This window comes from Echinops telfairi, unplaced genomic scaffold (genome assembly GCF_000313985.2).
Source record: "Echinops telfairi isolate 266 unplaced genomic scaffold, ASM31398v2 ScPeMD7_1;HRSCAF=3_0, whole genome shotgun sequence".
Classification (NCBI taxonomy): Eukaryota; Metazoa; Chordata; class Mammalia; order Afrosoricida; family Tenrecidae; genus Echinops; species Echinops telfairi.
Window position 1 is genome coordinate 15,483,633 of NW_022103896.1, and position 23,056 is coordinate 15,506,688.

A 23,056-nucleotide genomic window follows, 5' to 3' on the forward strand; every position below is an offset into this window, starting at 1 on the left:
CCAGGCCTCCACATGCGTGTGCGGAGTTAGCGTGGGGCCTATTGCAGAAGGAAGCTGCACCCGATCACCTCAAGCGTCTACATGCTGACACCTTTCCCATCGACTACTCCCCTCCTTGGCTGCGGTGACTCTCCTTCCTCTCTGCCATGGCCAGGACTTCCAACCCCAAACACCCTGGGCCTCATCACCAAGCCAGCACTTCTTTTACTCATGAAACCAAACATCCCACCATCCAACCACCGCCTCCCCATCCAGTTCACTTGCTTTAATGCTCCCTTGACACAAATTCTTGAAGTTCAGATAACAAATCTGGATCCTCAACCTTCTCTCTCCCCCTAGCGGTGGCCTCCTGTCTTCATCTCCCTTCGTTATCAGCTGAGATTCATTCCATTGTGACTATCGCTCTCTGTATGAGCTTCAAATCCCTTTTATTCTCCCTGGAAAAGACACTACACCATTCACCTTCAACCTGCATCTTAGAATTGCCGAAGAAGGAAACACTGGGTTTCCAACGGACAGTGTGCCTACACCGACCGTCACCCGGCACTCCTATTCCTCAGCAAGCCCCACTCCCTATCCCCCGTGTTTCCCAACGGGCTGCACCCACTCCTTGGCTTCTCTTAGGAAACAGAAGCCACCACACAGAAGGCTGGCATCTTTCCACCACTGAAACTCTAACTTTGTTTGGGGTGGGGGTGCAGGGCGGAGTCTGATCTTGAGGAAGGACCTTGCAGCAGAAGCCCATGCCCGCTTCCACGTGCCAGCAGCCTCACCTCACGCTCCCAGCTCTCCCTGCGCAGCTTCTTCCACTGCTCCCTCTTGGCGAAGTAATCCGGGTACATGGCCTTCTCAGAAGGGTGCCAGTATTCTAAGCACCACTCAGGGACCTGCCAGGAAGAGAAACTGCTGTGTCATTCACTGACAGGGCCTGCTCATGAGACTGCGTGGGTAGGGGCTGCGTACAACTGAACCAAATACCGCCCAGGCCTGCACCACCCTTGCAATTATTCTGAGGCTGGAAGCCATTGTGCAGCCACTGTGTCCATCCATCTTGCCAAGGTCTTCCTCTTTTCCCCTGACCCTCTACTTTGCCAAGCGTGATGTCCTTCTCCAGGGAATGCGTACATTACACGCACTCTGGCCATCCCTGCTACTCAGGAGCATTCTGGCTGTACTTCCGCTGCAGACCTGTTTGTTCTTCAGACCGTCCATGGCATAGTCAGTGTTCTTGGCCAACACCACATGAAGGGGCTTCAAAAAATTCCATGACCTTCAATTCCATATTTCCACGAACATTGTCATAATTTAGAGGCATCAGTGCCTCCGTCTTCCTCATTTCTCATCCAGCACAGGAGACCACTGAAAAGACCACAGCTTGGCTCCTAGGCACTGTAGTCTCTAACGTGGCATCTTGGCCTTTAGCACTTTAAGGAGATCTTTTAGAGATTTATCAAATGGGGTACTTCATGCCATTTCTTGACTGCCGCTCCCAGAAGTGGTGATTCTGGGACCAAGTGAAACGAGTCTTCACTAGCCAACGGTACGTGCTTCAAGGCCGCCTCGCTTTCTGCAATCAGGTTGTGCCATCTGCCTATCACAGGTAATTAATAAGCCTTCATTCAATCCTGATGCGGCGTCCGCCATCACAAAGTCCAAGTCTCAGATTATTGGCTCAGCTCATAGACTGAATAAAATGGCGAAAGGCTACAACCCAGATGTATCCTTTCCTTGTTCTATCAGGAGATAGAAGGCAAAAGTCAAGGTGAACTTTAATAACCACGGCAAATATCAGGCTGTTTCTGACACGAAGCAACTAACGTAACAGGAGAGGAGACTGGAACAAGGTCAGTCCTGACTACCCAGGAGGACTCTCTCCACAAGACCCAGCACCACCCACACCGGCCAAGGCTCAGGTCCCAAACTGAGTTCCTTGCAAGGATTAGTACTATGCTTTCCCCACACTGCAAGACCTTGGAGCTTTATTCACCAAGTCTTCATGACACCCCAGAGAATGCGACACAGTATCTACACCTGCAGCAGAGAAATTCCCCAAAAGGGTAAGGCCAAGGATGGGGACCGAGGACACCAAGTCAGCCCCCCAGAAGGCACAGGTGCCACTGACACCCTCACCTACCTTGTAGCCCTCATATCGCTCGTGAGAGGTGCCCCCTGGGGAGTCGGGGAAGATGTACGGCTGCGGGTGCTGATAGTGCCAGAATTCCTCCTCGGCAGCTCTCAGCAGCTGCGTGGCCTTGATCATGTCCTTTTCATCCTTGTGCTCCTCAAATCGGGCTCTCATCAAACACGCGAAATACCGGTACTTATCCCTTCAAGCAAAATGACATTGGCCTTTAGAGAGGGAACTACTTATCAGGCAGTCTGACCTGCTGGCAGGAGGCTGGATGTGGGGGAACTTTCAGCCACTTTCCCAAATGTGGACAGTGGACTAGGCCTGGTACGATGACAGTTTTTACGGCAGGTCCCCAAACAGCAGCAGATGCCCCACGACCTAATAACATTAGCCATCGCCTCGCCACTTATTCTCCACTCTCCTCTTGAAAAGGTACGATGGTTGAAACTAAACATGAAAAAGGCAATATGTATAACTTGTAGGGCAATTCCACTATCATTAAATTATAACGTCCTGCATTTCCCGTACCTTGCACTACGTGTTGTTGGGCTGCTAACCACAAGGTCAGCAGTTCGGAACCCTTAACTACTCCACAGGAGAAAGATGAGGCTTTGTAATCTGGGGCAAGTTGCTCAACCCTCTAGGACAGTGGTTCTCAACCTTCCTAATGCTGAGCTCCTTTAATACAGTTCCTCATGTGGTGGTGACCCCCCAACCATAAAATTATTTTCGTTGCTACTTCATAACTAATTTTGCTGCTGTTATGAATCGAGCAACCCCTGTGAAAGGGTCGTTTGACCCCCAAAGGGGTCAAGACCCACAGGTAGAGAACCTCTGCTCTAGGTCCTGAGTTCCTCCTCAGTAAAGCAGTTAACAGTATCTCTAGTTTACAGTTATTGTAAAGAGTGGACGAGTTAAAGCATAAAACCTTCAGATACTGACTGGCTTCTTGAGAAAGGTCAATAATATCAGTCAGTAATATGCATACTACTGCTCTGGAGAGAGAATTACAAAGGGCAGTGCCTAGCACCTGGTATGAAAGAATACTGGCAGAGGGGCAAATAAAGGTTTAAACTCAGTGACTCCGCTCCTAGCAATGCCACTCGCTGCGACAAAGAATTTGGGGCAGGATCAAAGTGGGTGATGGTTGTGTGCCCTTAAGTGGCTTTTCCAACTCCCAGTGACCCGGCAGGGCAGAGGAGGACTGCCCGGTAGGGCGTCCCCTCATCTTTCCCGAGGTCGGGGTTCTGTTTGGTTAGGAATCTCGTGCTTCACCAACAGAGTGAAAATCATATGAATGGCCTTGCAGACTTTAGACAGGCTGAGCTTCAGAAAGGTGCAAGTGATCTAACAAACAAGTGGACACACAGGCCAACAATGAGCATCGGTGGCAACTCAAGCCTTGGCACTGAGTGAGCTCGCCCAATATGGAATCATGGAGAATAAATTGCAAGGGGAGGGTAAATGGAGGAAGACACGCACATAATGGCTGAGAAAGGCTGTCAGTGGGACCAACACAAAGTAGATGTTGTTAGTGGCAGTCGAGCAGGGTTGAACTGCACCACAGGGTTCGCAAGGCTGTGAGGTTCACCCAGGTATCAGGTCGTCTCAGGAGCCTCTGGGTGGATTCGATCCACCAACCTTTCAGCCCCTGGTCAAAACCCTTAACCTTTTGCACCACTCGGGGTCCTGTCATGGCGTCTACTGTCCTAGTGGCTACTTCTACCACTTCCTCCATGATTCTGGGCTCAACAGCCCCTGCTGTTAACTCAGCAGAAAGACTAAGTCCCTGTGTTCTCCACATTCTCTGTTCGTCCGTCTGCCTTCCCCACGATTCTAAGCACTGCTGCAGCTTGGAATCCAGCACAGAACCCAGATCACAAATTCTGCAATAGGGAATGAGGGAGGGAGGCGAGCTAGCGGTTCTACAACACTGCCCCTGGCCATCTGCCTGCCTAGCAAAGACACTCTGAGAAATTCCCACTCACCACCGAGGGTTCAAGGGACCCTCTGCTGGCCTTCCAGCAGTTCCCCCGGGCCGCCCCGTTTCCCACCTTGACTTAAGTCTCTCCCCGAAGCTCTTCGGCAAGAGCGAGGTTTTAGAATTCGGACGAGGGATGGAGACCACCCGCCTTGCAATGCACCTACTCAGGAACCTCTCTCGGTTCCAGGCCCGTGTCCTAAGACGAAGAGAAGTCAGCTGGTCCGCGGTCTCGCGGCATTGGAACCCAGGAGAGCTACACAGATCAAGAGGGCCCCCTTCCACGCCGTCCCCGAGTCCTTGGCCGCCCGATCCTCGACCCCCAGGGCCTTGCAACGTCCGCAGGACCCCTTCCCAGGCCAGGAGCCCCTCGCCCACCTGTGGATGACCCAGGACTCGAGGTGGCGCAGCGCCCGCTTGTAGAGCCGCAACACCTTCTGCTGGTGGGTCAGGTACGGACCCGCGGCCGAGAACGCCATGACGGCCCGTTCACCTTCAGCGGCCGCGAAGGCTTCTGGGAAGCCCGGCGCCTGAAGCCGGGTCGGGGCGGGGGCGACCGGAAGGGCGGGGCGACCCCTACTTCCGCTTCCGCCGGGGAGGAGCCAGGCCCGCAGACATGAGTCGCTTCAAGTTTATCGGTAAGACGCGTGGTTTCCCGCTGCCTGGGCCTTTCTGCGCCCCCAGGGCCCTCGGTAGAGGAGGGCGCGGGAGGCACGTGCGCGCCGGGTTTGGATCGCGGTGCTGGTGTCACGGGTGTTTTCTGAGCTAGGCCGTGTCTGCTCCCCTAAAGAGTTACAGCCCTGGAAACCCTGACTAGGGTCGCTAGGAGCCGGAATCCACGGGAAGGCAGAGGGTGGGTGTATTTGTTGTGAACATTCACAAGCTGTACAATTATGATATATGCGCATTTCTACTTGTGCCCCAAAGCCAGTCAGCAGGAAGCTGCTCCCGTGCACCTGCCCGTCCCCCATCTTTGTAGCGGAGATGACGGGCTGCGAGGGGCCGTTCACTCTGTGAATTCGCACCGTGTCAGTTATGAAGACCTCATTGTGAGCCTGACGCCAGCCCAGGAGCACAAGAAGCAAATGCCTTGGCATCATCGCCTCGGGGGGAAACTGGAGGACGCACGCCCCAACAAGAACCCCATGCCCACTGCCATCGAGTCAGTTCGGGCTCATAAACACCCTACAGGCCAGAGTCGAACTCCTTAGGGTTTCTGAAGCTGTAAATCTGTACGGAAGCAGTCTGTACATCCGTCTCCCAGGAGCCGCAGGTGGGCACAGCCCAGCGCCCTTCCCAGCAGCCAAGCTTGGCTCTGCCAACAGGGACACCAGCATGAGCGCATCAGCCTCCCAACTTGCCCGCTTCACGTTTCCGTTCTTGTAGGCGGCATTGTTTGACATTCCGCCTGTAATTTACAAACTCTCCTGCGATAAAGAGCTTTAGCTCTAACCATTACTTGCCGAAACCAAGACTGCAGCGATCTATACAGGACAGTGAAAAGATGGAAAGCATGTCACTTAGTAGACACGAAGAAAGGAGGCCTGGTGGTGTGGACTGCTAACCAAAAGGTCGGCTGTTCAAGCCAACAAGCCGCACCACGACCAGAGCTTCAGTTCTTAACACGATTCCGGACTGCAGGGTTACTCTGCTGTGGAATTGACTGAGTGGCATCGGGTTGTGTTTGGGTGCAAGAAGAAAAATGAAACGCACAACCCAGGCAAGCAACGGTGAGAAAACAAAAACATTTATGTCCCGCCCTGCAGAGACGATCACTCAGGATGCCTCCGAGTGCTCCCTGACCTTTAGGCATACACACCAAAACAGCCACGGAACAGACTCGTACAACCTACTGGTTCCCACCACCACCTCTACCCTTTCTCTTCAGCAGACTTTCATCGTCCCTAATGCCAAGACGTCACTCGTTTTTTTCCGGATGTTTTACAGCTGATCGTTTCAAAACTGGTGTCCATCTGCAGTGCCGCCATCCATTTGCTTGTTCCTTAAGTGTTTGACTTCGCATCCAAGTTGACAGACTTTTTCCTTAAAGGGACAGATTTCGACTCTTTGGGCCAGTCCCTAGAGATTATTTTACCATGCTGTCATTCAACATGGAGCCCTGGTGGTGTAGGCTGCGATCCCCAAGGTCAGCAGTTCAAAACCACCCACCAAAGAAAGGGGCTTTCTACTCCCATAGACAGTGGCCGTCTCAGACACACCCTGTCCTGTAGGGTTGTTGGGTCAGCGTCGACCTGATGGCAGTGTGTTTGGTTTTCGGTTTTTATTTTTGGTCATACAACAGCGGCCGTAGATGCTATTCAAGCGGATGGCAATGGCTGGGTTCTTAGAAAACTTTAACTCGCTGCGAGTGCAACTCCTGCTGAACCCATTGGTGTCTGGGTAGATCTGTGCGCCATAGGGTTTTCACCGGCCAGGTTTTTGTAAGTCACTTATTAGCCAGGCCTTTCTCCTAAGGTATCGTCCGGGTGGACCAGGACCTCTAAACTCTGGTTGGCAGTGAAACTAGGAATGTAATGTGAATAATTTATCATTCTAACTCTCGTGTCATTAAGCATTGTTCTTTTTTAATAAACCATTTGGAAACATAAAAGTCAGCCTGTGATCTAGGACATTCCCTTTTTCAGGAATTCCTATCTTACGTCTTGTGTGCTCTGTGGTGTCCCCTAGCTCCTTTCTCAACTGCCTGTGCTGCCTGTCATCTTGAAGCGGAGTTCAAAAACCACTGTAAATTCCCTCGTTGCTGTCCCTTAGGACCCCTAGCTCACAAGTGACATGGGTAGACATGATCACTGAGTCCCAGCAGTGAGTGAGGCTCAGGAGTTTGGGAGCTGGGCCTTTCATTTCATGGCAAAGTTTTCCATTTTCTTATTTTATTAAAAACAAAAAACCCTTTAGTGCTCAAAGTTGCTTTTATCAGAAAACAAGTAATGCTCTTACAGCCAGGTATTGCAAGGGGAAAACAAATAGAAACTGAATGAGGAAATAAAGCACGTGTCACTGAATGGAAGAATCCTGCAGTTAAGATTACTTCCTTATTCAGAAGTAGTAATTTTCTGCTGCCTAGCCCCTGGCCTCCCCTACCCCCCTCCCCAATCTTCCACAGCATTCTACTCTTTGGCTGGACCTATAAAGAAATTGTTTTTCATATTCAAAAGCCAAAACCATACTTGTTACCGTCAAGCCAATTTCGACTCATAGCAACCCTATAGGATACAGAACTGCCCCTGTGGACTTCCAAGACTAATTCTTTATGGGAGTAGAAAGCCTTGTCTTTCTCCCAAAGAGTGGCTGTTGGTTTGGAACTGCTGACCTGGGGGTTAGCAGCATAACGCATACCTCACTACTCCACCAGGGCCTCTGATTTTCAGAAAGTATTGATTTATCTTGTGTTTATTGCCGGTAGAGGTACTTTGAATAGGAATGTCAAAGACAGCTATCCTTTAGCACAGATCAGAATGCTTTGAGCGAGCTCAATAAGCTGGATTTTGATTGGCTTTATTGTTGTTCCATCAAACATGATTCTTCTGCACACAGAAGAGCTCAGCTCTGAGTTAACTCCCCTTTGACACTGCTGTCTTGGCGTGGCAGTGTTAACCCCTGAAGGCGCGGCGACAATGTACCTCTAGTTGAGTAAAACCCCCTTTGAGGACAGTCCTCCAGCTGCTGCTACCCTAAGCCAGGAGCTTGGTGGTAAATACCTTTTAACTTGCAAAACATCTTCACATTTGTTTTCTGATTAGAACCACCCTTCCTCCTAGAAGGGGAAATTCTTCAGTGAAGAATGAACCTTCAAGGAGCCTAGTCATTTGCCAAAGATCATTCAACTAATAAGCAAAGTGAGCCCGGAATTCTGACATCCAAGCCCAGTCTCTCTCCATTCTTCTGTAGATAACAGTGCTCCCCCAACTTAGGGTTTGTTTTGGAACTTGCCCACAAATTAGATGCCTTTAATTGATCGGTTTGAACTTTTCTATGACCCCTTATATTGACTCGCAGGTCATCTTGACTCAGCAGGTGTTTGCAGGTGAGGGATGGGGGAGTGGAATGGGGTATGTCCCAGAGGCCTTTGTAGCACTGGAGAGAACTTGAGGAAACCGAGAGAAGTCATGTGGACTAAAGGAAGACCAGATTTTTAAAACTCCCCACCACTGAGTCCATACCAATACCTTCCTGAGCAGGGCAGAACTGCCCCTGGCAGTTTCTGAGACTAGAACTGTTTACATGAGTAGAAGGCCCTATCTCGGAGAGGCTGGTCATTTAGAACTGCTGGCCTCACAGTTGACAGTCCAACTTGCAGCCCCTATGCTCCTGAGGAGCAGCTGTTTAGAACAGCAACTTGCCCCTGCTCCTCAGAGGCTAGCAGCGGCTCTGAGACTGGCTGGTGAGGCCTGCACTCCCAGCCAACCGCATGCCAGGATGGAAGGCCCAGAGCTATGCCTCAGAAGAGGTCTTATCACCAAACGGAAGAAATTGGTGACTGGGCCAGTGCAGGCTCTCCTAAAGCCCAGGACTTGCTGGAGCCCAAAGCCGATGAAGACCATTAACTCTGGTAACCCACATAGGAGCACCATATCCTACGTGCGGTTTCTTGGGAATGGGTGCTGCCATTGGGGTAGGAACTTGGGTACCCATGTGACCTAGAAGGTAGCATATCAGGCACGTGTTGAAGTGACTGGATCTTGGATTATATGAAATTTCTGTCTCGGCTCTTGAGTGGCAGGGAAGGCTGCTCAGGTGTTGTTCCTGCAAAGGTGCAGGGTGTTCCCGGTTAGGTAACATTCAAATGACTACTTTTCCATGCCACATCCCACCTGCCCTCTAGTACCAGAAGCTGTCAGGACATGGTGTTATCAAAATCCAGCATACCCAACAAAGATTTCAGAGCATTTTGTGATTCAGCCTGCATTGCAAAAGCAAAGCAAAAATTTAGCTCCAAAGTTGCAAACAAAAAATCACATGGTAATGATTTTGGCCACATGACTGTGGCCATGGTGTGAGACAAGATCTGAGGAGTTGGCCCATCAGGAAGACCTTTGTCAGAGGGAGGAGGAGGCCAGCAACATTGCCCTCATGGTGGGCACTGAAAGTCAGATAGCACCCTGCCAGGATGGGTTGAAGCAAGGACAGGGGTGGCCTCAGCGCTAATCTCCCCTCTGCTTCTAAAGGTAGGGACCTATTGGGGTGGGAAGGCTGCTCAAAAGACTCATCAGGGTCTCCGAATATCTGTTGAATTGGGGTATGTTCAGTGTCAACAGCAGCAGAAAATCCTGTTAAAACCTTTTACACTGGTTATGTTAGAAGGGTGCTATTTTGCATATGTTGGATGAAATAAAGTACTGAAATTGTAAAGACTCAAAGCTAGGATTACAAAGGCTGCTTTGTTACCTTGTTTATTCTTCACTTTGCCCTGTTTCACCTTATTTCCTGGGAACGTTCCAGTCTCACAGCTCTGACGGGAGAAGGGCCAGAGGAAGTGCGCCATTTCTGGGGGGCCGATGAGCCCCCCCAGGGTTGGGTGACAGTGGGCTGACAGGGCAGAGGGCTGTTTCGGGCAGGAAGGCCTCTGGCCTGGGTGCCCTCTCGATCTGCCTCCTCCAGTGACCTTCCCGGGAGAGAAACTAGGTGACTATTTTGGATCTGAGCCAATTCACTGAAGCCCAAGGCTTGCATTACGTTTTTAGTGTTAACTGATGTCCTATTTAATAGTCTCCAACAGGGATGACCAGTGGTGACTTCCCCTGCCTCCATCTCTGGTGACCTACAGACCTTGTCTGGCTTGTGCCTTCCTCTTGCTGTTTCAGATGCCTGGAAACACCCCCACCCCCCTGGCTGTCTAGATTACAGGACTTCCCCCACCCCACCCAGCTTCATTGGGGAGAAGCTGGGGAAAAACTGAAAATAAACCAGCGTGGTCTAACTGAAGCTTGGCAGGAATCATTTAGGGTCTCTTGCTAGGTAACTGCCCATCCCCCTCACCTCACCCACCCCAATTCTGCTAGTGCTCAAAGCTAAAGGGTGTGTGCTAGATACGAAAGACCTTCTTGTTGCCCAGGACCTACCTGCCCAGCCTGGTTCCCAGTTCAGTATTCTTGTTCCCCATACTCTACAGCAGAATTTATCAGAAGCTAGGGATCTCTAGTGGCATAATGCATACGCATTGGGCTGCTAACCACAAGGTCAGCAGTTCGAAACCACCAGCCTCTCCGTTAAGCAAAATGAGGCTTTCTACTCCCATAAGAGTTATATATAGTCCTCCCCCCTACTATGATGACCCCAATTCTACCTTACAAATCTGGCTAGAACAGAGCATGTACACAGGTACAGATAAGAGCTGGAAACACAGGGAATCCAGGACAAATAAACCCCTCAGGACCAATATTGAGAGTAGCCATACCAGGAGGGGAAGGGGAAGGGGGAGGTGTGGGGAGATAGGGGTAACTGATCACAATGATCTACATATAACCTTCTCCCAGGGGATGGACAACAGAAAAGTGGGTGAAGGGAGATATCAGTCAGTGTAAGACATGAAAAAATAATTTATAAATTATCAAGGGTTCTTGAGGGAGGGAAAAAATGAGCTGATACCAAGGGCTCAAGTAGAAAGTAAGAGTTTTGAAAATGATGATGGCTGGGTTGGAAAGAGGGAACCGATTACAAGGATCTCTATGTGACCTCCTCCCTGGGGTACGGACAACTGAAAAGTGGGTGAAGGGAGACGTCGGACAGGGCAAGATATGACAAAATAAAAATTTATAAATTATCAAGGGCTCATGAGGGAGGGGGGAGCAGGGAGGGAAGGGGAAAAATGAGGACCTGATGCCGGGGGCTTAAGTGGAGAGCAAATGTTTTGAGAATGATGAGGGCAATGAATGTACAAATGTGCTTTATACAATTGATGTATGTATGGATTGTGATAAGAGTCATATGAGCCCCTAATAAAACGATTTAAAAAAAAAAAGAAAATGATGGCAACAAATGTGCTTGACACATGGACGGATATATGGATTGTGATAAGAGTTATATGAACCCCCCCCCCAAAAAAAATTATTTTATTTTTTTAAGTTACAGTACTAGAAACCCACCAGGAAGTTCTAGCCTGTCCTGTGAAGTCACTATGAGTTGGAATTGACTCAATGACAGTGAGTTTGGGTTTTGGGAGGAAGCCCTAGGGGCATATTCATTGGGCTTGCATGGACCCACTAACCACAGGTCAGCACTTCAAACCCACCAGCTAATCCACAGGAGAGCGATGAGTCTGTCTACTCCCATAAAGCTTGAAGGTCCTGGAAATCCAAGGAAGGAAGACAAATTTACTCTGCCTTGTAGGGTTGGAATGGATTCAATGGCAGTGAGTGCAGTTTTGATTTATGCCCCTAGGGGGCGGATCTAACCTACCCACTGCTGCTGAGTTGATTCTGACTCCGTAAGACCTAATAGGGCAGAATAGACCAGAGTCAAACTACACCTGTGGGTTTCTGAGACTAGCTTTTTAGGGTTGTAGAAAGCCTTCCTTCTCCTACAGAGCAACTGGTGATTTCAAACTTCTGATCTTGTTAAGCAGCCAATTAAACCACTCTATCACATCATTCACTGCCATTACGTTGATTCTGACTCAGAAAGGACGGGAGAGACCGGTCCCTGTGAGTTTCTGAGACCCTGTAAGAGTAGAAAGCCTTCTCTCTCCCATAGAGCAGCTGGTGGTTTTGAACTACAAGCTTTGTAGTTAGCAGCCTAATGGGTGACCACTGTACCACCAGGTTGGAATCAAATCAAGAGCACCCAAGGACAACTTGGCCTCTACTCACTAAGTCTTAGTAGCACCCCTCATAGCTCCTCAGTTGTGACCACCAAAAATGTCTCCCAGCACAAATATCAGGGTGGGGGTACCAAGGAGGAGGGCGGTGCTGCAGAATCACTGGAGAGCCACTGTTTACAGGCATGACGACACCTCGTCCGTCCATCAGAGAACACTGTGCCAGCCAATACCTGTATGTAGATTGTCCTTCCACGTGCGCCCATGCAGTTAATGAGTACAGACTATGTGCATCGAGAGTGCCAACCATGTCGGGTATGCCTGGGAGAAGACTGGCTTTTGTCAGTGGCCATTTGCAGATTCCATTTAGACCAGATCTCCAGAGGGCAGGACCAGGTGCTGGCTCCTCTTCCTCGTTTGTTCCCTAACTCTCTACAGAGCACTGGGCACAGACTTGCTCTTTAGGAGTAGCTGGTGAATACAGACATTCCCCAGGGCAGCTCCCCTTCATTGCAAATGTAGGCTCTGGGCAGTTTCCAATGGGACGCCCTCGCTCCACCTGCCCCCTTCAAATCTCTTTCCACAAAGCTGCCGTGACAACAGTGCCCAGGTGCCTATCTCCTTCCTCTGTACAAAAGCCCTTGGGGCTTCTTGTTGCGTGAAGTCTGTTACAGACTAGAGCAGCGGTTCTCAACCTGTGGGGCGAGACCCTGTTGGGGGTCGAATGACCTTTTCACAGGTGTCGCCCGATTCATAACAGTAGCAAAATTGCAGTGATGAAGTAGCAACAAGAATAATGGTGATGGTTGGGGGTCACCACATGAGGAACTGTATTAAAGGGTCGTGGCATTAGGAAGGTTGAGAACCACTGGACTAGAGTCTAGCTTAGCTGGATCTACCTCTTCTGCCCACTCCCTGCCTACTCTGTAGCTCACACAAACACTGGTGAGACCACGCCTCAGGCTTTGCCCTTGTGCCACTTTGGTCTGTCAGTCTGCAGCCTCCCCTCTCCAGTCTCCCATGGAGTAGCTAACTTATTTTTTACTTCAGAGGGCAACACCTCTGGCAGCGCTTCTGGGCCAGCCACCCACCCGCCTGCCTAGGTCTGGTACCCTGTGTCCCTTCTGTGTCCTTCTGTGCTTGCTTCGGCTGTTTCCTCAGGGCCTGAGCCACTGGGGGTGGGGTGGGGTGGAGTGTCTGGAGAGCAACCATTGGATTTGCTCCCCTCTCTGTCCCAGGCAGTGTCTAGCACTGCAGTTTGGCAATGGTGGCCCCTGGATATTGTTTGCCTGAGGCAGGGAGCAAACAGTAGCTGATTTTATTTAAAGGAGAAGGTTCCGATTGAGGCCCGTCATGGCTACATCATTGGCTCTATTTTACTTTCCACAGACATTGGTGTCAACTTGACAGATCCTATGTTCAGAGGGATTTACAGGGGAGTTCAAAAGCATCCTGGTAAGTTTTGGGTTTTGTTTGCTCACTGTGAGTCCTTCTATAAAGACACATTTTGTACCTCAAAAAGGAGATTTTTTTGAACACAAGCATCAGTCACTTCCCATAACTGAAATATTCAAGGACCTGGGACCCTGGATCAGATATAAACTCTAGTTAGAGTGAAACACATGCATATTGTCACCCACAGTCATGACATTTATCAAGCGCCTGTTATATGAGGGTGTTCCAGAGCCGGATCTGTAAAAGTTTTTTGTTCTGGGGGGGTGTCATAAAGTACGTGGAAAATTCCATTATCTTTAAATTTCATTTTGTCACAAGTTGTTTTTAAGCCCTCCTAACATAATAGAATCATATAAGGAAGAAAGGTCTGGTAACCTCCTTCTAGAAATGAGCCAACAAAACCCCTGTGGGTCACCACAGTCTGCCGTTTCAGTCTGCTCTGCTGAGGTCACGTGAGTCAGGCTGCCTCAGTGACAGCCGACAACACGCCACAGGCACCAGAGACAGTCATCGGTGTGTAATTCATCTTCTTAAGCACCTGAACAGCGGGGCAGGCCATCCAAGAATCCTTGGCAATTGAACATTGGCATATGTTTTTTTTTTAAATACGGGACCACGCTAGCAGTGGGACTGAGGAGGGTTGAGGTCCATGCCTTCCCGAATCTGCGCTCCCCACTTTCTCTCCTAGAGGCCACTGTACACATCCATGGTAATTCCTCAGAGATTCTTTAGAGCTCAGCACAAAACACAGTGCTTGTTTTTAGCAAGTTCATTTAAATGGCCCACCCTGCCAGCTGTGAATAAGTGACTGAGCACAAAGTGCCAGTGGCAGGAAGCGCCTCAAGAACTAGTCTGAGTATTGTCAGAAAATTCACTACATTTGCTCCTATGGAAATGCAAACAGGATGGGTTTTGTGGCTGTGGGGGATGATGAAATTCTGTTACACAAAGCTGTCAGAAACTGATCTGTCCTCAGAGAATTCACCTGAGTACAGGGCATGCTCCCTGCCACTGGGAAGGAGAAAAGTAAATGCTAACTTCCTTGTCTTACTTGAAAAACTTAACTTCTGTAGTTCATTTAGAATTTTAAAGGACACTTGTAGGTCACTCAGATAGTAGTTTGTGAAAAATAAAGTTTGTTCTGCTTCTCTGGCCTTGTGGCGCGTCACAGATTTCTTGCCTGTGACTGTGTGTTTATCAGCAGTTTGAACTCTGCTCTGCAGGGGACGCGAGTCCCCACTCCGTGGAGAGGCAGTGTTGGGAACCCACAGGGCGAGTTCGGCCCTCCTCTCTAGGGTCGCAGTCGACGGGTGGCAGTGAGTTTGGAGTTGTTGTTTTGTTTGCTATGGTTTCATTGTGATAAGTATTAGTACCACTGCAGTTTATCTAGCAACACTAATGTCCTAGTTAACAGAATTTTATCTAGAACAAATTTTCTAGCTACTTTAGAAGGAAGAGTCATTTAATTCTAATTGCGATAAACAAGCCTGAAATAAATGGATTTTTATGATGTCACTGTTTAGTATTGCTGCCCATTTGTTTCGGGTGGTGGCTCGGAGCTTAATGACAATTGATCTCCTTAGGAAGTGTTCTTTTTTTGTGGCAAACCCACAGGTTATGAGGGAGATCGGCCCCAGGTGTGTCTTGAAGTGGAATTGTAGGCGAGTAGAATCCACTGTGCTGCTCAGAGATGGGGACAGGCTGCACCCCTTTGGGGTGAATCGCTCTCCACAGGCCTCACGTATCAGGTTCCAGAAAGGGCTCCTTGTGCTTTTCCCAGAAGTTGGCCCAGAATTGTTCCCATTCCAATGATCACACCAAACTGCCGAAATTCTGGCTGCTCCCATTTTGCTTAGTCATCGGTGATAGACCGGTTTGAACCCTGCTTACAGGGCCAGTAGGCATCTCCATTCATCACCCAGGGACTGCCAGCGGCCTAACAGTGACTGGGGTTTAAGCGAAAATAAAAATAATACTTACTCAATAGAAGCAGTGCTTATAGAAAAAGAGCATTAGCTTAAATTTACAAAGAAGAGTTTCCGCAGATTTTTCGAGACGTTGCAGAATTATTCATAACGTCTCTAGTAAAAAGAAAGTCTTTTTAACTAAAAAAGTAACACGAGTTTCAAATTCAAGGCAAGTACCTTAAACTGCATTGAGCTAATGTATCTGTCCATAGAACTTCCTGACCTCCGCCCCCCCCCCCCCCCTTGGTCATCAAAATAAAAGTCACAATGAAACTAGTTTGCTTTATATTTTGCCTCTCTCCTTGAAAAGCTATTGCTACTTCTATGCTTATTAAATAGAGGAGTTCTCAAACAGTGTCACCTGACCCTGTGATAAATGTGATTATTCTTCTGTGTGTTCTTTTAAGAAGGACTCATTAAATAAGTAAATGAATCTGTGCTCACCAAGTTTTCTTACTGTGGGATTCATCTTTACAGATGACTTACAGGTTGTCGTTGAGAGAGCGGCCCAGATTGGTGTTAAAAAGGTAATGTCTGTTTTTGGTTACTCTGGAGTGTTTTTGTTTCCTAAATGGAAAATCTCAACAGCTCTACAGACAGAAGAGAGAGAGCCGATGCCCCAGCTGGCCTCCTTGGGTGTGTGCTGTCTCCGTGCAGTATTAGCAAGCCAATGGAAAGAAAGGATGGAGCCCCGGTGGTGTAGTGAGTTCTGTGTCGGGCTGCTAACCTTAAAGTCGGCAGTTAAAAGCACCAGCTTCCCCTCAGAGACGGGGCTCTCTCCTGTAAAGAACTCCAGTCTTGGAAATGCTCGGGCAGTTCTGCCCTGTCCTGGAGGGTTGCTATGAGTTGGCATCAACTTTGATGACTGTGAGTTTGGATTTGGGTTTGGAATGGAAACGATGGAACCCTGGTAGTGTGTTGGGTTATGTGCTGAGTTGCTAACCCCACAGTCAGCAGCTTAAAACCACCAGCTACTCAATGAGAAAAAGACCTGGCTTTCTATTCCCATAAAGAGTTCCCGTCTTGGAAACACACAGGGGTAGTTCCACCCCATAGGGCTGCCATGAGTCAGAATCAACCTGATGGCAGTGAGTGTGTGTGTGTTTTAAAGGAAATACCAAAGTATTCTGATCACAAAGACTTGTTCACAGACCTGAGTAGTTCTTCTGATGATGAGAAATGTGGTGAATGACAACACATCTGTGATGTGGGCCGCCAGGTTGCCTAGGAGGCACCTATTAGTAAACGATAGGGTTTTCTTCAGCAGTTAGAATTCAACAGTGGTCCAAAAGTCTCTCCTTAAGCTTTTCATAGGAAGGGTATACCATTTTAAATGATGGAAGGGGTACTTGGGCTTTCACAATCATATTTTGATTAGTAAGTGTAGAAATGGCATGGGCGCCGCCACACCTGACCATCTCTGGCTCCTCAGACTGATCGCCACAAGGCAGGGGGCAGACATGCCTCCATCCTTCTTAATCCTCTTCTGATATCAACCATCCTTCCATGGCGCTCTTTATTTTTACCACATTCTACTTTTCTGCTAAGGATGGCGTAGTGGAATATATGTTAGGTGCTAACTGTAAGGTCAGCAGTTCAGACCCACCGATTGGTCCATGGGATAAAGATGAGGCTTTCCACTCCCATTAAAAATGTACAGTCTCTGAAAGCCAACGACGCAGCCTAACTCTGCCCTATGGGGTTGCTGTGAGTCAAGTAACTTGGCAGTAGTGAGTGACTTTGCTGCTAAGTTCTAGAATTCATTGCAATGGCCACCTAGAACTGACAGACTGTGCTCACGACTATGGAGTTGATTAGGGAAGTTCACAGGTTACAGTTTAGGTGAGAAATGCTCAAGGGACAGTTATTCAGTCAGGACTGTTTCTTCTCTGCTGTGCCCGCAGGCAAGCCTCTCTCTCACTCAGCCTGGTGGACTGGCCTTTACCCTGCTCAGGAAATGTTACAAAGCTCCCACACGGCTGCCAATAAATGCCCAAAGGGCTGCCACTCTACTGGAAGCCTCATCCAAGAGCATAGCTCCTGCGATGATCAGCAAACTCAGCTCTCCCAAGTCAGTGCCCAGAGCAGCCCACACCACAGTCAGCCTCCTGCCCCAAAGCATTCAGCAGTTTTAGGCATTTGTTTTTCAGTTCTTTAGCTTTTTTCTCTTTTTGACATTGTCATACTAAGAATTCAGACTAGTTATTCTGTTTCCTACTCCTAAATTTAGTTTCTGGGTTTTTTGATGCTGTATACATGATTAATTTAGGTTGTCCATTTTAGCATACTGTATGATACTATATAAAGTGATATTGTGTCCTCAGAGACTCACATCAGGACGTTATCAACTTTTAAAAACATTTTCCCACATCCAGCATGTGTAAGATAGAATTTCAGTTCCTTGATTACTCTTGAAATTGAGCATTTTTTCCTCTTTATTGGTCATAACATTTTTTCTTCTAGATTTTTTTTCATAATTTCTGACCATCTTTCTTGTGAGATGTATTTTTTTCTTACACACACACCTCATTTATCAACATGGTTAGGTTCCAAATCAGGACATTATGTAAAAATTGGTCTTCTGCAAAAATGAAGGATGACCATATCAGATCACAAAGTGGAGGATAACTACTTCATTACATAACTGCCAAATTATATCCTATGTCTGCTAAGCCACTGAGAATCATGGCCCAGCCAAGTTGGCCCAGCCAATGTTGCTCTTTTGTTTTTTCCAATTAAGCATTTTATTGGGAACACTTACAGATATTATAACAGTCCACAATTAGATCGAGCATAATTGTACAATTGCTGCCATCATCAATTTCAAAACATTTTCTCTTGAACTCTTTGACATCATCTCCCCTTTATCTCCTCCTTCCCCCACCTTACCCCCCAGGAACCCTTATTATTATATATCATTTATTTATTTATTTAAATTTATTGGCCATATCTTACACCATCCAATGTCTCCATTCACATACAATTCTGTTATTCATTGCTCTCCAGTGGGGTTATACCATCATCATTGCCGTCAGCTCCCCCCTCCCCTTTCTCTTCCAGTATCCTCCAGGTATCCTTAGTCCTGTTACTGTTTCTGAAGGCTTATCTATCTTCACTCTCATCAAACAAACTGAATTATACAAATGAACATACCCAGCTCTACCAAGGTTACTGAGGTAAAACAAAGACCATGACAGTAAGCAGAGAAAATAGTAAAGAAGGAGAGGATAGTTTTGTTTCATCAGAAGCACTCATCAGATTTTGTTCACACAGTTTACTTACTCTGTGGGCTGGGAAGTCCACCCCTCCAGCTCATGGTCTGCAGGTTGAATGCACGGGGATTTCAGTACAAAAGGCATGCTCTATATCCTGGTTTTCTCTGCTGCTAATAAGATACCCTGATCCTATTTCTGAGATGCCTGATTTTATACCCAGCAGGATGGCGATCTCAATTAACCCTGTTCACAGTCACTCACGACAGAGTCATGTCATCCCCTCGTTATCTCCGCCCCCCCCCTTCTTACCTAGATCCATCAGGAAAACAAAGGTGGTTTTGTGGGAGTAGCAAAGGCTGTGTCTAAAAGCAGCACATTACATAATTCACTGCATTACACTAGGAAAGTTCCTACTACTTTGACAAAGTCTAAGCAAATCAGTATTAGTTCGATATCAAATTCTTTAAATAATTTCCTTTAAATTCCTAGTCTTTTAAGATAGCGAGCTGCCCATTGGGTTCGGGTCTCCAGATCAAATTCACTGCCATCAAATCAATGCAAACTCCTAGCGACCCTACAGGACAGGGTAGAACTGCCCCTGGGAGTTTCTGAGATGGTCACTCTTCACAGGAGTAGAGAGCCCATCTTTCTCCCTCGCAACGCTATTTCATTATCAGTCCGAGTCATCATGGAAAGATTCACATTGATTTCACAGTATGTAGTCATCCCCTGCTGGGTAACCCCCACCCCACCCCACCCCCGGGAGCAGTAATGCAGTCATCCCTCGGTCTCCTGGGGACTTGGTTCCATGCCCCAGCAGGCACCACAGTCCAAAGAGCGTTTGCCTGTAGCCTGCTCGTGCCCCTGTACTTTACATCACCTCTGTTACTCCCAACACCGAAGACAGTGCAAATGCTCAGTAAACAGCACCTTACCACCGCCCCCTTTGCCTCTGAGGTGCCCTGGTGGCACAGTGGTTACATGTAGGGCTATGATTCACAAGGTAAGCTGTTTGAAACCACCAGAGGGGAGAAAGATGAGGCTTTCAACTCCATTACTGGCTTACCCAGAAATCCACTTGGTGGTGTGAGTTTTGAGTTTTGTAGCCTTTGAGGGATTGTCTTGATCTCTCATTGCTTTCAGGGCCTAGCTCCATCCCCACCCATCTTCCCTATGTGGCTGCTCGTTTCAGGGGATGCAGAACCAGAGGGTACTGACAGCCAACCGGAGTCTAACTTGGAGAGTAATGGCGAAGGTTAAAAATACGTATACACATACACACACGACAAAATGCAAAGCCCGTGGCACTGTGTGTGGCATAGAGTAAGTAGCTTTCCAGGATGGAAGCGGTGGAGGAAGCCGCTGCTGCCATGGCTCTAAACTGGGGGAAACCCACCCGTGAGCCGTGCTGTTCCGTTTCCCACCACCTGACAGCGTTTGAGAGAACAGATGGAGTCGGCTGGATGAGGAGGTGCTTTACATCTATCTGTACAGTATCTGGATGGTACCTACTGAACGAGGGAGGGCTAGCAGACAAGGTTTCTGCAGTAGTTTTGTTCACATCTTGTAAGACCCTCTTTTTGGGGTCTCAGTGGTTAATCGTGAGAATGACCAGCAGAGTTCGAATTAAAAGAGTCTTTTTATTCTTCTGGCCAGAGACTGTCTCAGCCCAACGCAGGGCTTGAGAGAGCAGTCCCTTCCCCTGATCCGTTGGGTACTTATACTTTCACAATTCTACACAAAGGCAATTAATCAATCTACAATTTTACACAAGGGTTAATTAAGCAGTTACAGCACATTCTTCAGTTCTCACCTGCAACCTAATCTCAGGAAGGCCGCAGCACTGCAGGAGGGCAGGTGTCCTGCTGAGGCGTTCTGTTTTGGTGGCAAGACTTGCCCTTCACATGGTAATTTACAGGGGTGCCTAACACAAGCGAATGTTTACAGAAGCAAGATAGCATTAGTTGGGCCTTGAATTGTTTAGAGGTGATAAAGCATTAGTTAGGCTTAGATTGGATTCTCAATCTAATACCCTACAATTTAATTATGGCTACAAGTGTGCTGAATAGCTACTGAAAGGCTCAGCATATTACAGGTCTAATTCTACATCCCGGGGTCTCTATTAGCCTTTCCTAGCCCAGGCTCTCTGCCCGCAGTGAGCTCCAGGCCTAAAAGGCAGACATGTAAACCCATTTTCCCAGGAGTGACACTTCAGTGGACTGGGGTGAGTGCAGAGGAGGAAGCTGGTCTTTGACTTTGAAAGGAAGGGAGGTGAGTGAGAGTCACCGGGAGGGTGGCCTTCTGGCCAAGGGCCAGCAGGAAGCAGGTCTGGGGAGCTGGGGATGTGCTCTTCTTCTCAGCCTGACTGACTTTGTTTCTCCCGGTTGCAGCTCATGATTACAGGTGGGAGCCTGCAAGACAGTAAAGATGCCCTGCATCTGGCACAGAAAAATGGTACCCTCATATTACTTTTACCCCGAACAATGTGAATTCAGTTATTGTGAAGAAGTCTTTCTGAGAACTGCTTCAGATATTCCACAATGGCTCGCGACTATGGAAATAACAGGAAAGTGGATTGATTTCAATGGGGCGTGATGGAGATGTAAAAGTTCCAAGTACCAGTTGGCATATTAAAACTCTCTTACAACCAAATGCCTCAGAGCCTTTGGTGCCTGGCTTTCAGAGTATAGGGGTCATGGCTCTGTGGGACAGAAGGCTCCGTTCATTAACCTCAGGTTGCTTTGAGGGCTCCATTCTGCCTCCTAGTTGGTAGTGTGGTGCCCAGGGTTTTTAAAGCTTGCAAACCGCACCCCGAGGGCAGAGAAATGGGTCTCTCCCACTCCAAGAGCAAGCAACAGAGGGAGGAGTCAGGGGTGCAGGAGGAAACAGAGGGTGTGGCTCAAGCCTCCAAGAATAGCTGCGGGCTTTGCCACTGGACCAGCACTGGGTGGGGCTGGGCCACCACCCCTGACTCTCCCGATTAGAGATTCCATAGCTGAATCCTGATCAAAAGGGAGAAGATGCAGGGCAGAATTTCAAATGTGCATGAGCTTCCTGGAGCCACGGAGGACAGGTGAACCCTTAAAACTAGTATCCTGAGATCATTTTTAAACTTTAAACCAAAAACATCCCTTTCAGTCTTCCTAAGAGTAGCAAAGGTCTGCCTGGAGCATTGTGCTCCCGTAAGAACTGTCTCTATGGAATCAAAGGGAGAGATTCCAAAGGAGCCCTGGGAACAGGGTTTATGATCCCGAGGGAGGGCTCAGGAAGTGGGGGAGGGTGGATGCGCACCTGGAAGAATCTCATCTGTCTGTGTTTGCCGTGTGTTGTATATATTCTCAACCAAACAATGAAACATTAAAATTTCCTTTTTATAGTCTTAAAAAAAACCAAAGTGCTTCTCGTAGTACTGAAAGCTCACATTAACACTTCCTGACTGAAAGCCTGAGCATGTGGCTACTGCTGCAAGTCTCAGGGAGCATGGCGGCTCCGACGCGAGTCTCTTCTGATTCCATGTTTTGATCCCTACAAGCAAAGCTGTCATCGCCTGAGATTGCTGTGAGCTTCACAACGAGCCCCTCCTCTCATTATACTCTCTAAGGGGGATTCTCTGTAACTGCCAGCTTCTATTAATCCAGGCATCGGGCCGAGAAGTTGACAGTGAGTGGAAAGGGTAAAATTGGGTGATGGCATTACCAGGCAGTTTTATTTGCCATCCTACAAGGCTCCAGAGCGGAGGTGGCAAGTTTGGGAAAGAGTTGGGTTAGTTTTATCAGTACCTTAAGGCAATGTTTGTATTCAGATTTGCTAAGATATTCCCCAAACTCTTAATTAATGGAATACAACTGCAGGACTAATGTAAATCGAGTGTGAATGGTTTTGTGTTAAAAATTAACCAGTTGGAGTATTTTGATATGCTCCAATTTTTTCATATTAAATATAAATGGGAAAAAAGCCCGTACTGTGAAAGTAACCCAAAAACGTTCTTCTGGTTTAGAGATGTTTTTCAGTACAGTTGGGTGCCATCCGACCAGGTGTGGGGAATTTGAGAAGAACGACCCTGATCTTTACTTAAAGGACTTGCTGGATCTTGCCGAAGGCAGTAAGGGGAAAGTGGTCGCCATCGGGGAGTGTGGGCTTGGTAAGTACCAGCCTAGCCACTTAGGGTGACCTCCTTCCAGGCGACTGTTGTGGTGTCTACAAGTCACAAGTCATTCTTCTTGTCTTTTAAAGATTTTGACCGACTGCAGTTTTGTCCCAAAGAGACGCAGCTCAAGTAAGGAAATTTATTGATTATCAAACTTATTGCAAATCCTGGGAGTGGTTTTGTTAATAGCTTTTATCAGTTGAGAATGTATGTTGCTGAAGTATCAAGATAACCACTGCCACCCAGTTGATGCTGACTCAGATTTACAGTGGGTGTGTCCAAAGCTATTAGTCTTTATGACAGCAGGTCACCTCATCTTTCTCCCCCAGAGAAAATGGGTTTGAACCTGTGACTTTGAGGTTAGCGGCCAAGCGCTTACCTGACAG

The 23,056-nt window shown here is 48.0% G+C and overlaps 2 protein-coding genes across 5 annotated transcripts in view; one reads left to right on the forward strand and one right to left on the reverse strand.

Moving 5' to 3' along the window:
* Positions 1-4,615, reverse strand: part of NDUFB9 (NADH:ubiquinone oxidoreductase subunit B9) — a 5,576-nt gene extending 961 nt beyond the window's left edge. Inside the window, exons 1-3 of the mRNA XM_004697397.2 lie at positions 4,491-4,615; positions 2,135-2,327; positions 774-887 (exon numbers count right to left, since the gene is read on the reverse strand). Coding sequence (XP_004697454.1) covers positions 774-887; positions 2,135-2,327; positions 4,491-4,591 — 408 coding nt within the window. The 5' untranslated portion in view covers positions 4,592-4,615. The remainder of the gene's footprint in view (positions 1-773; positions 888-2,134; positions 2,328-4,490) is intronic.
* An 88-nt stretch (positions 4,616-4,703) lies between these two features.
* Positions 4,704-23,056, forward strand: part of TATDN1 (TatD DNase domain containing 1) — a 33,246-nt gene continuing 14,893 nt past the window's right edge. The window contains exons 1-6 of one of the 4 annotated variants that reach the window (XM_004697398.2): positions 4,704-4,750; positions 13,276-13,341; positions 15,786-15,835; positions 20,914-20,977; positions 22,521-22,664; positions 22,757-22,799. In XM_004697398.2, coding sequence (XP_004697455.1) covers positions 4,729-4,750; positions 13,276-13,341; positions 15,786-15,835; positions 20,914-20,977; positions 22,521-22,664; positions 22,757-22,799 — 389 coding nt within the window. In that variant the 5' untranslated portion in view covers positions 4,704-4,728. Of the gene's footprint in view, positions 4,751-11,246; positions 11,273-13,275; positions 13,342-15,785; positions 15,836-20,913; positions 20,978-22,520; positions 22,665-22,756; positions 22,800-23,056 lie in introns of those variants that run through there. The other 3 variants (XM_045299084.1, XM_045299124.1, XM_045299160.1) reach the window with 3 other exon arrangements.